Raw genomic sequence first — 14,082 nt, forward strand, 5'->3', positions numbered from 1 at the left:
TATAATCTTATTTTTAACCTTATAACGCACACTGATACTCCTGGCAAAGATGTGTACAAGGGCCTAAAATCCCACCATAGAAATATATCCTGTGGAGAAATAAAAAACAGCTTACGAATTGTTTAACAAACCACCAGCAGCAACTACTGGCACTCCCTTTTGCAAGTTGGATACCACCTATTCTATAAGATCTCACAATTTACTAGCATACATAGATAGGGATATTTAAGCATTCCCCGATGCAGAATCACACACTCCTCAGCCCTTTCTTATGTGGTTCCCTCTTCAGATCAACAAAGTGGTTTTCTCCAGGTTTATAGTGCATGGACTCAGTAGGCCATGAAAGATTGATATGGTCTGTTTACCCTTTTCTGTTTACATTAGCCATGCTTTGGATCATTATCCATGTGAAATATCCAATAATGACCCATATTTAGTTTCCTGGTATTTCAGAGTTCATGTCATCCAGGTTCCCAAAGACTTCAGAAGAGAAATTGACCCACAGTATCACAGATGCTCCACCAAACTTAGGGGAAAAAAGACTTTTTCCTGGCATGACCTCCAGACAACCAGCTGTCATGAAGACTTTGTGAACCCAAGATGCCTTGCTTTGCAGTGAAAATGTCCTAGATTAAAATCCAGATTTGGGATTTTCCTGCATGGCATTTGCATGTTCTCCTGTGTATGAGTGGCTCTTTAGCCTTACCTAACTGGCATGTTTTTTTTGTCTTTCCTATCTTGAAGAACGACAGAGAATCATTTATAGCCCAGTAAGGCAGGAAGCCATGGATTACAAATTGAGTTTCGAGATACTCTGAGATACTACATCATTATGACAATAGTTAAAAAAAAGAAGAAAAAAAAAGTACTCAAATACAGGATTTCTCTAAAAGATTCAGCATGGAAATATGCTACTATCATGAGATATTAATCTACTTGATGTAATCTTGTAACAAATATAACATTTTCTCAGACTTAAAATCTTGCTTGAACATTGCAAAACATACCAAAAAACATACAATATATGCACCGTTTTATTTACAAACTGCATCTGTAAGTAACGAGAATTAGTGATATCAACATTTCTGACTCAGTCTTTTGTGAGAACTGAAAAAGACAGCGAAAAAACAATGTCTTCCAAGAATAATTACTTCTGTGAAAAATATATATTTGTCATAAAATGTGGGTTTGTATATAAAACAATATAAAGACATTTTAGTCCTTTAATTTCACCCTAAAATAATTCAAGGTAATGATTTATGTCAAATAAAACCAGTAACTGGGCTGGTTCCTTTAAAAAGGCGCCTGATGCTCTAAAGCTGATCCTCAGGAGAACGCCTGCAGATCTCACCTCCCTCTTCTTTCTACAAAATGTACATTACACATGGTGAAGTTGGCAAACAGTACAGTAATACTTAATATATATATATATATATATTTTACAATATATCAACTCTGTATGTAAGCCTACTTAAATGATTGGTGAAGGCTTGTTAAAATGGTACATAATCAGATTTCTGTCTTTGTTCCACCTTACGTCCTTTAACGATAATTTTCTATCTAGAACACAATTAAGGGTTATCATATGGCATATAGCCAAAAATAGGATAGTAGAAAAGCAAACATAAAGCTATAAAAACTGCCCATAAAAAGTGGGCTTTAAAACCTATAAAAACCTACAAAGAGAAGGAGTCGAACTATGTGGAAGTCTCCTGTTAACCAAATTACAGCTTTGTGTTTACTCCTGACATCTCTGTAGCTGGAGGGGGTTATCCACTCCACACATGGTCTCTGCTGCCACGGTCACTTCAAGGCGTCCACCTTTTGTTTCCCCTTGTATTTTTTTAAACCAAGTCTGCCCAGGCTAAATCATCTGCAGACCTGCCGCACTTGACTGATTAGCTCTCCAAAGCGATCAAATAGCCCTTCGACCCAGGCTTCATTCTGCAGGCACTTATGGATGGTCTCCTCCTGCCCCAGGTTGCCGACCTGCACCCGCAGAGATGCAATCTAGATGAAGCAAACCAATAAAAACACTAAAGAGCACCATGCAGGAAAGTTTCCAGATCAATTTGTGTCTGTAAAATGGCAACCATAAAAAATGAAAAATGTTACAAAATCAGTACCAATATAAACTATGAGCGACTCCTTACCTCGTCCTTACATATGAGGTACGTGTGGTATTTGTAATGCTGCAAAGAGTGGTAGAGAGAGAACCACTGAGTTTTCTGCTGGTCCACTGTAAACTCCTGGAAGAGGAAATGGTGATGTAAGAAGTATCTACTGCCCTCCACAATGTTTCAGGATGTTTGAAGAGCATATGGGATTCTATGTTCAATAATCTAGAGCAGCGATTCTCAACTCAAAAGTTAGAACCACCTAGACAATCTCAATATAATTTCAAGCAGTTACCAAATACATGTGGATTTAAAAAGAACATTCATTCATCTTCGATACCGCTTATTCCATTGTGGGTCACGGGGAAGCTGGTGCCCATCTCCAGCAGTCTCTGGGCGAGAGGCGGGTTACACCCTGGACAGGTCGCCATTCCATCCCAGGGCAAAACACAGACATACAAGACAAACAATCATGCCCACACTCATTCACACCTAAGGGCAATTTAGACAGACCAATTTACCTAACAGTCATGTTTTTGGATTGTGGGAGGAAGCCAGAGTACCTGGAGAGAACCCACGCATGCACGGGGAGAACATGCAAACTCCATGTAGAAAGACCCCTGGCCGGGAGTTGAACCCAGAACCTTCTTGCTGCAAGGCCGCAGTGCTACCAACTGTGCCACCGTGCAGCCCACAGAACATAAAGAATAATAAAAGAAAACTGAAACTAGCCAACTGAATGTTATGGATATATCTGGACAAAGCCAGAAGCACCATGTGGATCATGTTCTTTGATTTCTCCAGTGCATTTAACACAATTTAACCTGATTTGCTTTGTCAGAAACTCAGAGAACTCAGGTGGAGCCCTCAACAATCTCCTGGATCAAAGACTACCTGACAAACAGACCACAGTTTGTGAGACTGAAGGGTTGTGAGTCTAACCAGGTAGTCAGCAGCACAGGAGCACCACAGGGAACTGTACTCTCACCATTCCTTTTCACTCTGTACACCTCAGACTTCCAGTACAAGACAGACTCCTGTCATCTGCAGAAATACTCAGATGATTCTACAGTCATGGGGTGGTCCAGATATGGTCTAGAAGCTGGGTACAGGGAGGCAGTGGACCACTTTGTGGCGTGGTGTGGAAACAATCATCTCATCTTGAACATGAATTAAACAAAGAAGGTAATTGTTAATTTGAAAAGGGAGACAGGAAGAGGTCAAACACTGTTTTCATCATGGGAGAACTGGAGGTGGTGGAGGAGTACAAATACCTCGGTGTTCACCTGGACAACAAACTGGAATGGAGATGCAACTGTAAAGCCATCTACAAGAAGGGACGGATCAGACAACTTCTTGGGACCGGCGGTGTTTGCACCAAGATGCTGCATATCTTCTATAAGTCTGTTGTGGAGAGTGTGATCTCTTCTGCCGTCATCTGCTAGAGAAGCAGCATGAGAGCTAAGGCCTTAAAAAGCTCAACAAGCTAATAAAGAAGACTGGCTCTGTTCTGGGGACTCCTCTGGAACCTCTGGAGATCATTGTGCAAAGAAGGATTCTTCATAAAATGAAGAACATTATGGGGAACCCTGAGAATCCTCTTCATGAGATGGTGTACAATAACAGTGTCTTCAATCAGAGGCTTCTTTAGATCAGCTCGAACAGCTGAATAAAGCTGCATAATATGAGCTACAACATTTAATTTCCCTTTGGATTAGTAAAGTATTTTTGAATTGAATTGAATCTTAAAAGGGTTGAGAATCGCTGCTTTACAGACAGTATTACCCAACCCGTACCTTTAGGGCATACTGTCCTGCAAATGTTAGATGTTTCGTTGCTCCAACCTACTTGTTCAAAGTTGACTAGCCATTAACAAGCCTGTTCAGACCTTTATAACAAACTGTTGAGGTGATTAATGAATAGGGTGTGTTAGAGCAGAGAAACCTCTGAAACATGGATCACAGTGTGCCCGAGGATAGGGGCTGGCTGACACATACAAAGGGGAAGCAGAACTGGTGACACTGCGCCCTCTTCTGGACAAATAACCCAATAACAATACATTTTCGTAACACATCTCACCTGAGGCACTTTGTTTGGCACCTTGTAGGGCTTCATGGTCTTCTTGTTGTAGGCCTTTCCACTGAGACGTACCTTAAAGGCGGGGGTTTCTCCATCCTTCTTCAGCTCAGTCACTACTGAGATCTCCGGGAAGCTGTCTAGAGCCGTCTGGAAAAAAACAAAACACCTAAGTTCGAAAGGGATAAGGTTTGCATCTATGCCTTTTTGCTCTCGTCCCTAAAGCACTTGTCAGGTGCATACAAAACTCACCTTTAAGACCTGCCCTATGTGCAGCTTGTTAAGCAAGCGTTTCCTGATGTCAGTGATCATCCCATCTACTTTCTTCATATGCGGCAGCAGCAACTCATCTGTTACAAGACACATGGAAAAGGTTCTAAACCCTTACTAAGAGCAGTCAAACATTGGAAATGTAGATCACAAACCATTTGCCCTCTCCAATGTGATCAACACATCTTCATCCAAAGCGACACTAATAAGAAGCTCAACAAAGCTTTTAAAAGTCTCCTTCATAGTTCGTGTGCTGAGGAGCCTTGAAGCAAGTGGAGGGTTTAACTCTGAGGGTGTAACAGAGAGATAACACATTCAGGGGACACCGAAGGGAAATGAAAGAATATAGATTCATATTAATAAGTTTAAAGATAATCCAAACATTTCTGTAATCTCAAATCCTCCTCAGCACCTTCTTCTGCGGAAGTTCCTGTGGGGGTGGATAAAAACTCCTCTTTCCATTTCTTCCTCTTCTTAGGCGGTGGTTCTGCCCGTGGCTTCCCTTGTTTGGGTCGGGGCTTTTGGTTCTGGGAAGCTGATGAGGGTGGGTCCGTCAGGCCCAGCAAAACTTTCATCTGAATGGCCCTATGAGACAGAGAGAGCGGTTACAACACTGGAAAGCCATTTTAATAAATGCATTAAATTAATCAACATACTTTAGTGAACTCATAGGCTTGCTGCGTGGCTTCCGACTGCAAACCCGCACGTACTCCCTTTTGTTAACCGTTTCCAAAAATTTCACATACACCCTCTTGTACATTGTCTTTGCATCACCAAAGTATCCAAGATACTGCAATGCACAGAAAAAGGGTTACACGCTGCCAGAAGATAAAGTATTTGAATTCTCATACATTAATAGACAGATTTAACTCACGCTGTTTGTGGCAGAAAAGACTCTCTTTGCATCTTTCAGCTCAGGCACAAATTTCTGCAGCAATGCTTTCTGGACCTTCCAAATAGCCGGAGGCTCAACTCCTGCCCTCATTGTGACCTGAAGACATGCATGAGATGCAACGCAAAATGGATTTCAGGATGTAGCAGCAGATCAGGTGTATGAAAATGAAAAATGATCACAGGCAGAAGCTGAAATGAGTGCATTTCCATACTTCTGCACTAATGCAACTCCCCCCCCCCGTCATTTTAATCTTCAGTCACTTACGACATCTCAAAGGTCTGCAAATCCCCGATAAGCCTGGTTGTGACAAATAATCTCAAACATTTTTCCACCATTATTATGACAAATATCCTGTATAATTCACATACAAAAAATCTATGCTGTTAGCGAGCAAAAAAACATTTAAAAAAAATTTGCAATAACCTGGTTGCATAGGTGTCTAAACCATCAAACTAATACTAATTTCAGCATTCATTCTTAAACTCAAACCTGACATCAATCCCACTAAATCTGATTAAACTTAAATCAAGGTCAGCCATAACTGTTGGATGCATCTATGCAGGATGTTATTTACTTTGTTACTGGTGCTTCATTTAGCACTCACCACTGCCATCTCTACTCCCAGTTCATTTTGGCTTCTCTCTATCACCGTAGGCTACTCCACTGATAGCGGTCCATTTATAAAACCCTGTTATCTACAGTCCCGTCTTAATTTCCGTTCTTACTTTGTATCTGCCTTGTCTGCTGAATTAGTTCTCAACCGACCTAGCTGGTTAAACTAATAAAAAATAAATCCAACATTTGCATCATTTAGCTAAAGCCATGATGGTAAAGAAAGTTACGAAGAATTAAAAAAATCTCCATGCATACTGTAGCACAGAGAAGAGCGTCAACAATATATATAATAATTTGGTACAACAGTGACGTTACATAAACTGGATATGTCTCCAACACCAATAAAAGATCAAGGTGGACACTGGTAAAATGGTCAAAGCAATAGAAGAAGCTAGTTATGTTTTACATGCAAGTAAATGGTGAAATTAAAAAATGCTTCAAAACAGTATTAGTTTAAGGGCATACACACTTATGCAAACATGCTAATGCTACTTTTTCATTTTCTACATTTTCCCCTACAGCAGATTTGTTTTTTTTTTTGTTGAACCATGGATCATATTTGTCACATAAAGGGTGGAAAAAGTTTATGATCTCACTTTTTCCATATGATCTAAACCTGCTATGTTATCAGGGGTGTGTACACTTTTGTGATCTAAATGTGCTACAATGCAAAATCTCGCTGTAGTTTATCAAGTGGGGTAAATTTAATGACTTTTCTTAAATATTCAGTGTTTGTGATTCTGTGATAAAATCCCACCATTAGAACCAGATGTTAGTCAGTCTGACATTTGGATACCGTTTTGGTTTGTGGAGATCTATTTTTACAAAGTCGGATCTCTGATTCGTGCTTTTAAGCAGAATTCACATGCATAGTTGTGACTCAGGATACCAAAACAGATGAAACGGCTTCTGAAACCGCATCACTTAAGCACACTCTGATTCTAAGGAAAACTCAAGTACCTTAAAAGTTTCAATATCCTCATTCCTGACGACAAACTCGTCTCTTTCTCGATACATCCCCTCTCCCCCACTGTCAGACGGCTCCTCGTCGGTCAGCCCCTCCATGGCCACGCTCATAAGCTGCATGGCCAACTGGCCTGACGGCATCTCTTTTAACTTCTCTTTGGTCACAAACTCCTTCCCTGCAGAGACTGTGGTTGGCACAGGGGCCACTGGTGCGGGGGCGGGAACTGGCGGCAAGTAAATCTGCGTGATGGTGAGTGGAATGGTGGGAAGCTGGACTGGCTTCATCACTGAAACCTGAATTAGGTTATCTGAAGAGAGAGTAGAAATGTATAATAATGAGGAGTCATTGCAGCCTGGTTGTATTATAAAACTGATTTTATAACGCTTTTCATGTCATGCTTTGTACAACTCCACTTCTGGAGAAACGGTTTTCTACTAACAGTGCTAGGCCATTAAATCCCAGAATTAAATATCTGACACTAAAAAAAAATAGTTAAATTGAAATGTGATAACAATCGTCAACTATTTTTATACAAAGCATGAAACAACCAATTATAGGCTGACTGATGGCCGTTTCTTGGGTTTAGGCAGGTTGCCATTACCTGTACTCATCTTACGATCTGAAGTCTCGTCCAGAGCCGAGAGAGCTGAGCTGATGCTGTTCCTCAGAGCCTGATTCTTCCCGGTGCTCTCCTCTTCGTCTGAGCTGAAAGACGGCAACGTCTCCAGGTTCTTATGCAGATCCTCTTCCAGAGGTTTCTGATGGGAGCTCACACCTGGACTCTCCTGGGGAAGCAACGGCCCGGGAAGAGTGGGTACTTTGGGTGGCAAAGGAGGCAAAGTGCACGGTTTGGAGGAGGAAGGTTTTCTTGGCCGACTGCTAGTTCTTGTAGAGCTTGGGGAATATTGTTGTTTGGGACCAGATTTGATAAAGTCTAGGAAGGAGCCAAGAAAGCCGGTTTTGACCTCTGGCTGCTTCTCTTCCACTTCGCGGATCTTCTGCCTGATTCTTTCATGCTGAGGACAACTGTCCTGTGTGCTATTTGAGGCAGATGGTGAACTGGCATCACTGCCCCGTGAGTTTTGACGCTTAGTTTGTCCACTGCGCTTGGACGGTCTATTCAGTCCCTCGCCCTCCTCGTGACCCCCTAGTTTGGTAGAGGACTTAGAGGGTGTTTTCTTTTTTGGCAAGTCTTCACCCCCTGGACATTCTTGTGTTTCTGCACATTTTGTATTCTCTTGGACTCCATTGTTAATACCTGGGGAGTTGAACACCTGTCTGCCAGATGTCATTCCATCTCCATTTAAGGCAAGATTGGTAGCCATCTGAACACCATTATGCGTCATGCTCATAGTCATGTGGGAGTGAGTGTTGGTGACAGCAGGATGTTGTGATGAGGAGAAACTGGGCGACATCTGGCTAATATCCACAGTCAGGAGGTGACCTTTGGAATCAACAGGACTTGCCATTGAAGTCATTTCAGCCTCAGCAGATGAAGTAGCTTTGACAAAATCTTGAGGTGTGACACCACAAGCTGCCACGGTGGCGGCCAAGATGTCGTCAACATTTGACAAAATATTTCTGTCATCCTCTAGGAGCATAGAGTCTGGAAAGCAAATGGAGTTAAGAGCATACTGGTTCTTGTCATCATTTGGCTGCTGACTTGCTGTCTGGCTGTAATGGTGTTTAGAGGAAGAAGAGCATTCTGAGCTCGGTTCTGATCTGACTATGGTCTGCTGACTCTGGTTTTCATTGACAACACTGGTGCAAAGCAGGCCTCGATCCATGTGGAGGTACTGGACGTGAACTGGGGCCAAACACTGTGCTGGTTGGACACCCTGGACTGAAACAAGCTTTGAAGTGTTCTGACTTTGGTGGATAAGCGGCTGCTGGACCAGAATCATCTGGTTGGGCTCGAGAAGTACCTGAGAGGTGGGGACTGGCATAAACTGAGAGTGGGCTGCTGGAATCTGACTATGGGACTCCGCGTGGGTTTGCTGGTTTTGTTGGTGTTGTTCAGGGGATCTGAGTTGTTGGTTAAGCTGCTCTGAAGTAAGGGGTCCATGTGAGGAAACAGAGGTGTTCGAAGCCACTGAGTTAGCAACTTCGTGACCATTGACACTGCCTAAACAAACCTGCCGCTGGGTCATGGCACCTACATGTCCATTCTTTACCTGTGCCAAACTTGCATGGCCAAGTACCAGGAATTGTTCATCAGAGCGAGAATTGCTTCGAATAACACTCTGTGGTTTGTGATCAGCCATTTTTGAAACCACATGGATGACATTGTTGTGAGAAGTTATGCTATTATCAGCAACAGAGACCATGGACACCTGCTGTAGAGTCTCAATGTCCTGGGGTGGAAGCTCTTCAATCTTCTGTTTGACATATGTTGGCTCAGTTTCCTGTTTGGAGGACCTTATGTTATTCTGTATGGGTTGAGCAGGTGAAGAGTATGTAGGCAAAGGTATGGATAAAACACTGTGAGACTGTGTTTGTTGGTGGGAAACCGTGCTATGTGCTTTACCTCCCACTGACTCCTGCATGAGGCTATAATCCACCATAGAATTAGATGTAGAAAGACTTTGCACACATGTGGACTGAAACACAGAGTTGAGGGGCTGTCCTGTGTTGTAGCTTTGGGAGTGTGTGGCCGAAGCTTGCTCCTGCGGCTGAGATGTAAACGTCAGATTTGGGGCACTTGGATAGTTCTCTGAAAAAGCTTCTTCACAGAATCTCTGAACCTGGGTTCCGTACTGGATCTGCTCTGGGCTCAACCCAGCAGTGGATGTATAAATAAGAGTTTGGCTAACGGCCGCCACGCTATCACAGTGGCTCGAGTGGGACGGCAAGGTAGTGTAAAGCGAGGAGAGCTTCTCTGAGGGGGAATGGGAGGCCTGTGACTGTGGGGCCATGAAACTTTGAGACAAACTGTCTGACATAAGGCCAGATATCTGGACTGCTTGTTGATTGGCAATGACAGAGTTCTGCTTCTGAGCAGGGGAGGGATAACGCTCAGGAGATCCTGTTCTCAAGTTCTGAGTGTGAATCTCTTCATCCCCTGCAGAGTGGGAATTTAGCCGGGAAGAACCGTCTTCACTTTTCAGCAAAGAATTGGATGAATAAGGTTGTGTTCCACAATCGCTTTTAGGCTGAGGGGACCCACTTACTCCTTGTGTGGAGTCTGTCCTCGAAGATGGGCTGCAGGACACTGGTGTGTGACGGGAGGGGTCCTGCTGATAAGACGTATCCGTTTCACTGCCAGAACCAAAATATCCCTGCAAGGAGTCCTCCGAGTTGGGCATATGCTCCGTGGCCATATGGCAACTTGAAGGCCTCTGGTGGTGCTTGATCACACTACATTCACGCTGTAGAGCTCTATCAATAGAGTCAGTGAAGACTGTAGCCCCATAGGGCTGGGGGGCACCATGAGGGGCAGGCAAAGCAGAAGGAAGAAGGCCAAACTGGGGCTGTAGTAGGTGGGGGGCTGACTCCTGGGCCGAGCGGTAAGTGGAGGACTGTACAGGCAGAGCTGAGCCCAGAGAAGGCGCAGAGAGGTGATTGAAGGCCAGGGCAGAGGAAAGCACAGCTTGGCTGGGTTTAAGATGACGCAGTGGGTCATGGTGAGAAAACAGGCCATTGGTGGCAGTGCTGAAGGCAAGATCTGGAAGTGTTAGGGACGTGTTAGTAGCATAGCTCCTGGATGTGTAGGCATCTGTGTGCTGAAAGGAGGACAGGGCAGCGGGAGAAGGGAAACTGGCTGTGGAAGGCAGGGCTCCAGACAGATACAGCTCTGTGGTGGAGGAGTTGGTACCTACACAGAAAAAAAGAAAACTTCATTATAAGCCCAGGATACACAAAACAAAGGGACAAGTTGTGCATAATTTGTATGCTTACAAAAAAGCACAATTTCTAAGACTGAAAAACATCATCAACAGGATTAGGACTGTTTATATGCAAACTAGGTTTCTGGGTTCTTACCAGTAGTCCAAGATGGAGGTCTAAAAGGAGGAAGCAACGAGGCACTAACAGGACCAGCCTGAAGACTTCTTGACTCCATGGCTGACAGGAAGCTCATGATTGAGGTCACGGGATTATTATTGGTAGACTCAAGTGTGCCTGACAGTCCAAAGGAAAAAGAATCCAGGCAAATAAAATTAAAATGATCCTCAAGGATTGAGGCCTTAAGACAATGTTAGTCATTCAGCTGACTGGGCCCTTGTATAAACAAAACCTGTAGCATCTAAAACTCACGTGCAGCAGCTGGGATGTGTGCTGTAGTGTAGGTGGGGAGCTGCTGCGTCGTAGTGTAGCTTTGCTGCTGGAGGAGCTCTCCATCAAGGTGTGGTGCAACATAATTGGGACTGCGTGCACAAAAGAAACAAAACAATTGCTTTTATTTTTCACAAGCAACCGTGAGCCACCCAGTGAATTTTAGAAAACCTATCCTTTAGAAATCTGGAATCGGTTTCTGAATGTTTTATACTTGTCTGTGCACCAACGCCAATTCAAATGGCCGGATTACTTCCTTAACATGCCATCAAGTTCTGCAGGAGCCTGCTAATGACACATATTTTTGATTGAGGTATGTTAAACCACAGTGGACCATCTAATACATGTAGGACACAAGCCCTTAACAACCAACTTTGGACACCACCGGTCCAGAATTTCTTTTAATGTAGTGGAAAAAAATATACAGTTTTTCCATTTATTCTCAAATGAATCCTTTTCCTGGCAACACTCAAGGCTTAGGAAAAAGATTAGCACTGTTGCAAAAATGTTGAGATGTTTTAGAAAAACATGCAAATGTGTTTGCCTTTTGCAATCTGGATTAAACATTTTATCTGCAGCTTGCCTCTGTCCAGATCAGTCCTGTATGACAAATTATTCAAACTACTTAAAGAACATCTTTAGTACTACCTGCAAGAGCTGATGACATTATTGGTGTTTTACAGCCGAACGAAAAGTCTGCTGCCGGTTTCCAAACAATGGAAAGCAATAATTTTAAAAGCTGCTTATCAATTTGTCAAGGAAAAGAACGTGACCGACCTGAGTTACTGGGTTCCTTTCTAAAAATGTTACCCTCCGTGTTCTTTTTGTTCTTGCAAGAATTATTTTGTAAACTGTCCACATAACAAAACCTGCTTCAAGGGGTGCTACATAAATAAAGGTTTCCGATGATTTTTACATCTGTCTGTCACACAGAAACGTGACGTCATACTCAAATTTAATTAAATCCAATCAGCCAGATTCAAAGTACTGACCTTCAGCCAGAAGGTAAACATCTGTGGATGGAGGGAGACCCCAAGTAAAATGACTTATTATGGCTCTTTACTGGTTCCCTTAACACAAAACACCAGAAATCCTGCAGATTTTCCTGACAACTCGGCTACAAAGGGTACATTTTACAAAGTAGATCACTAAATCATATAGATGGTGCATGACTACCTTAGATGTTTAAATGAAACACTACAACTGATCAGGAGCCAAAACCCAATGACACTAAGATCATTATAAAGAAATATGTACTATGCCTTCATGCTCTTGGTATTATTCAATTTACTCCATTAATTGGTCATTCTAAGTCAATGAACTAGTCTTTTTTTTTTTTTTCCTGCCGAGAACATTTGCTACAAACATAAACCTGATATATGAATATGAGATAAAGCTGTTTAGCCAGAAAAATACATTCCAAGATAAACAAATCAGCCAATAATCAGCAAGTTTGATCAGAAGAGCCTTCAAAGTTTCATTAATTTATTTTCATTGAATTACCAGTAACACTGGAGAAAGTCTACGCGAAACACCAGAACTGTCAGACAGTAACTAGCTCTGGCTGCACGTAGTCCAGCTTGCTTTGCTTTTGCTTTGGGTGGAGAAATACATTAAATAAATGGCAGCGATGAGCATAGCTGACCAGGTCATGACAGATGCAAAAACACTTTATTCTCTAACTAGCAAGAGTCCACGGCAATGCTTAGGGAGACTGTTTGCTAACGTAAACTAGCGAGGTGGGAGGCAACAACGCACGGCTAAAAAACCGCAACAAGTCAGACTCTACAGCTGTGTTTATGTCCCAAAATATATACAGATATCTCATTATTTCTCAGAACCAAAAGAACCTCTGCACTTCACACCGAAAGCAAACACTAGGCCCTCCATCACCGATATTTCCTTCGGAAGGTGACCGCCCTCTCCTTCATCTCCTACCTTGGCTTGATAGCGGCTGAGCCGCGCTCATAGGCCCATGAAGCTACGGTCTGTGGTGGTGCAGCCAGCGCGTCCGCAAAGCTGGAGCTCGGGTAGTTCCTGTCCATCATCCGGTGAAAGGTTCACTTCCACACAGGGGCTTCGGGAAGCAGCGGGCACACATCGTAGCTGCCCCGGGTCCTACCCACTGAAACCCGTGGAAAGCGGTGTGCGGTCCGCGGAGAAAAACAAACCCGACGCCAGGCTGTTCTGTGTCCCAGATAAAGCGTCTCGCCTCTCTGCGTGATTTATTTTTCCTCCATTTCCCGTCACGTTAGTTTGTTAGTTAGCGAGAAGTCTTGAGTGTTTGAGGCAGGGACACATGGCTGCACCTAGTGGACTACATGAAACTTCTTGTGTTTTACTGCAAACATAAAACACACACACAGCACGGTGTCAACATTTTAATCAGAAAAAATCGACTCCAGATGTCCCAAAAAAAAAAAAAAAAAAAAAAAAAGAAAGAAATCATGTGACCATTGAAAGTGAAAAAAATAAATAAAACGGGGGCATTTCTAAGATTCATTACACATTTTAAAATTCTGATATTATGGCTTAAAACCCAATATTTAGTTTCCCAAAATAAATGCAAATTTTACTTCGCTTAAAACTATTTGTACTATGTACTGTCCAGTATATACACCCAATACTTTGATTATGGCTTCTTTTGGAAGAATAACTTAATCGGAGCAGTGCTGCATTGAGATGATCGGTCCATAGCTATGCTGAAGGGTAAGAAAAGCCCAGGTTGGTTAAATATTTGCCTTTGGATAATTTAATTTTGGCAATACCCCGATGATTCTCTTCAAGGTTTAGGTAAGGCCAGAGACTGGACCAAACAGGATTTTGGATGACTGAGCAAATGTCCAGTCATTTTGTCCCCCTTAGCCCAG

The 14,082-nt window shown here is 42.8% G+C and overlaps 1 protein-coding gene across 1 annotated transcript; it reads right to left on the reverse strand.

Annotated features, from left to right (window-relative positions):
- Window positions 1-1,016: 1,016 nt before the first annotated feature.
- qser1 (glutamine and serine rich 1) lies at window positions 1,017-13,583 on the reverse strand. Its single transcript, XM_047362757.1, has 13 exons — window positions 13,151-13,583; window positions 11,195-11,304; window positions 10,922-11,059; window positions 7,542-10,754; window positions 6,934-7,247; window positions 5,338-5,454; window positions 5,120-5,253; window positions 4,876-5,048; window positions 4,619-4,750; window positions 4,446-4,543; window positions 4,197-4,343; window positions 2,154-2,249; window positions 1,017-2,010 (listed from the first exon to the last, which is right to left on the reverse strand). The coding sequence occupies exons 1-13, from the start codon at window positions 13,258-13,260 to the stop codon at window positions 1,870-1,872; spliced, it is 4,923 nt and encodes a 1,640-aa protein (XP_047218713.1). The 5' UTR covers window positions 13,261-13,583; the 3' UTR covers window positions 1,017-1,869.
- Window positions 13,584-14,082: the final 499 nt, after the last annotated feature.

The sequence above is a fragment of the Girardinichthys multiradiatus genome, chromosome 4 (genome assembly GCF_021462225.1).
Source record: "Girardinichthys multiradiatus isolate DD_20200921_A chromosome 4, DD_fGirMul_XY1, whole genome shotgun sequence".
NCBI classification, from domain to species: Eukaryota; Metazoa; Chordata; class Actinopteri; order Cyprinodontiformes; family Goodeidae; genus Girardinichthys; species Girardinichthys multiradiatus.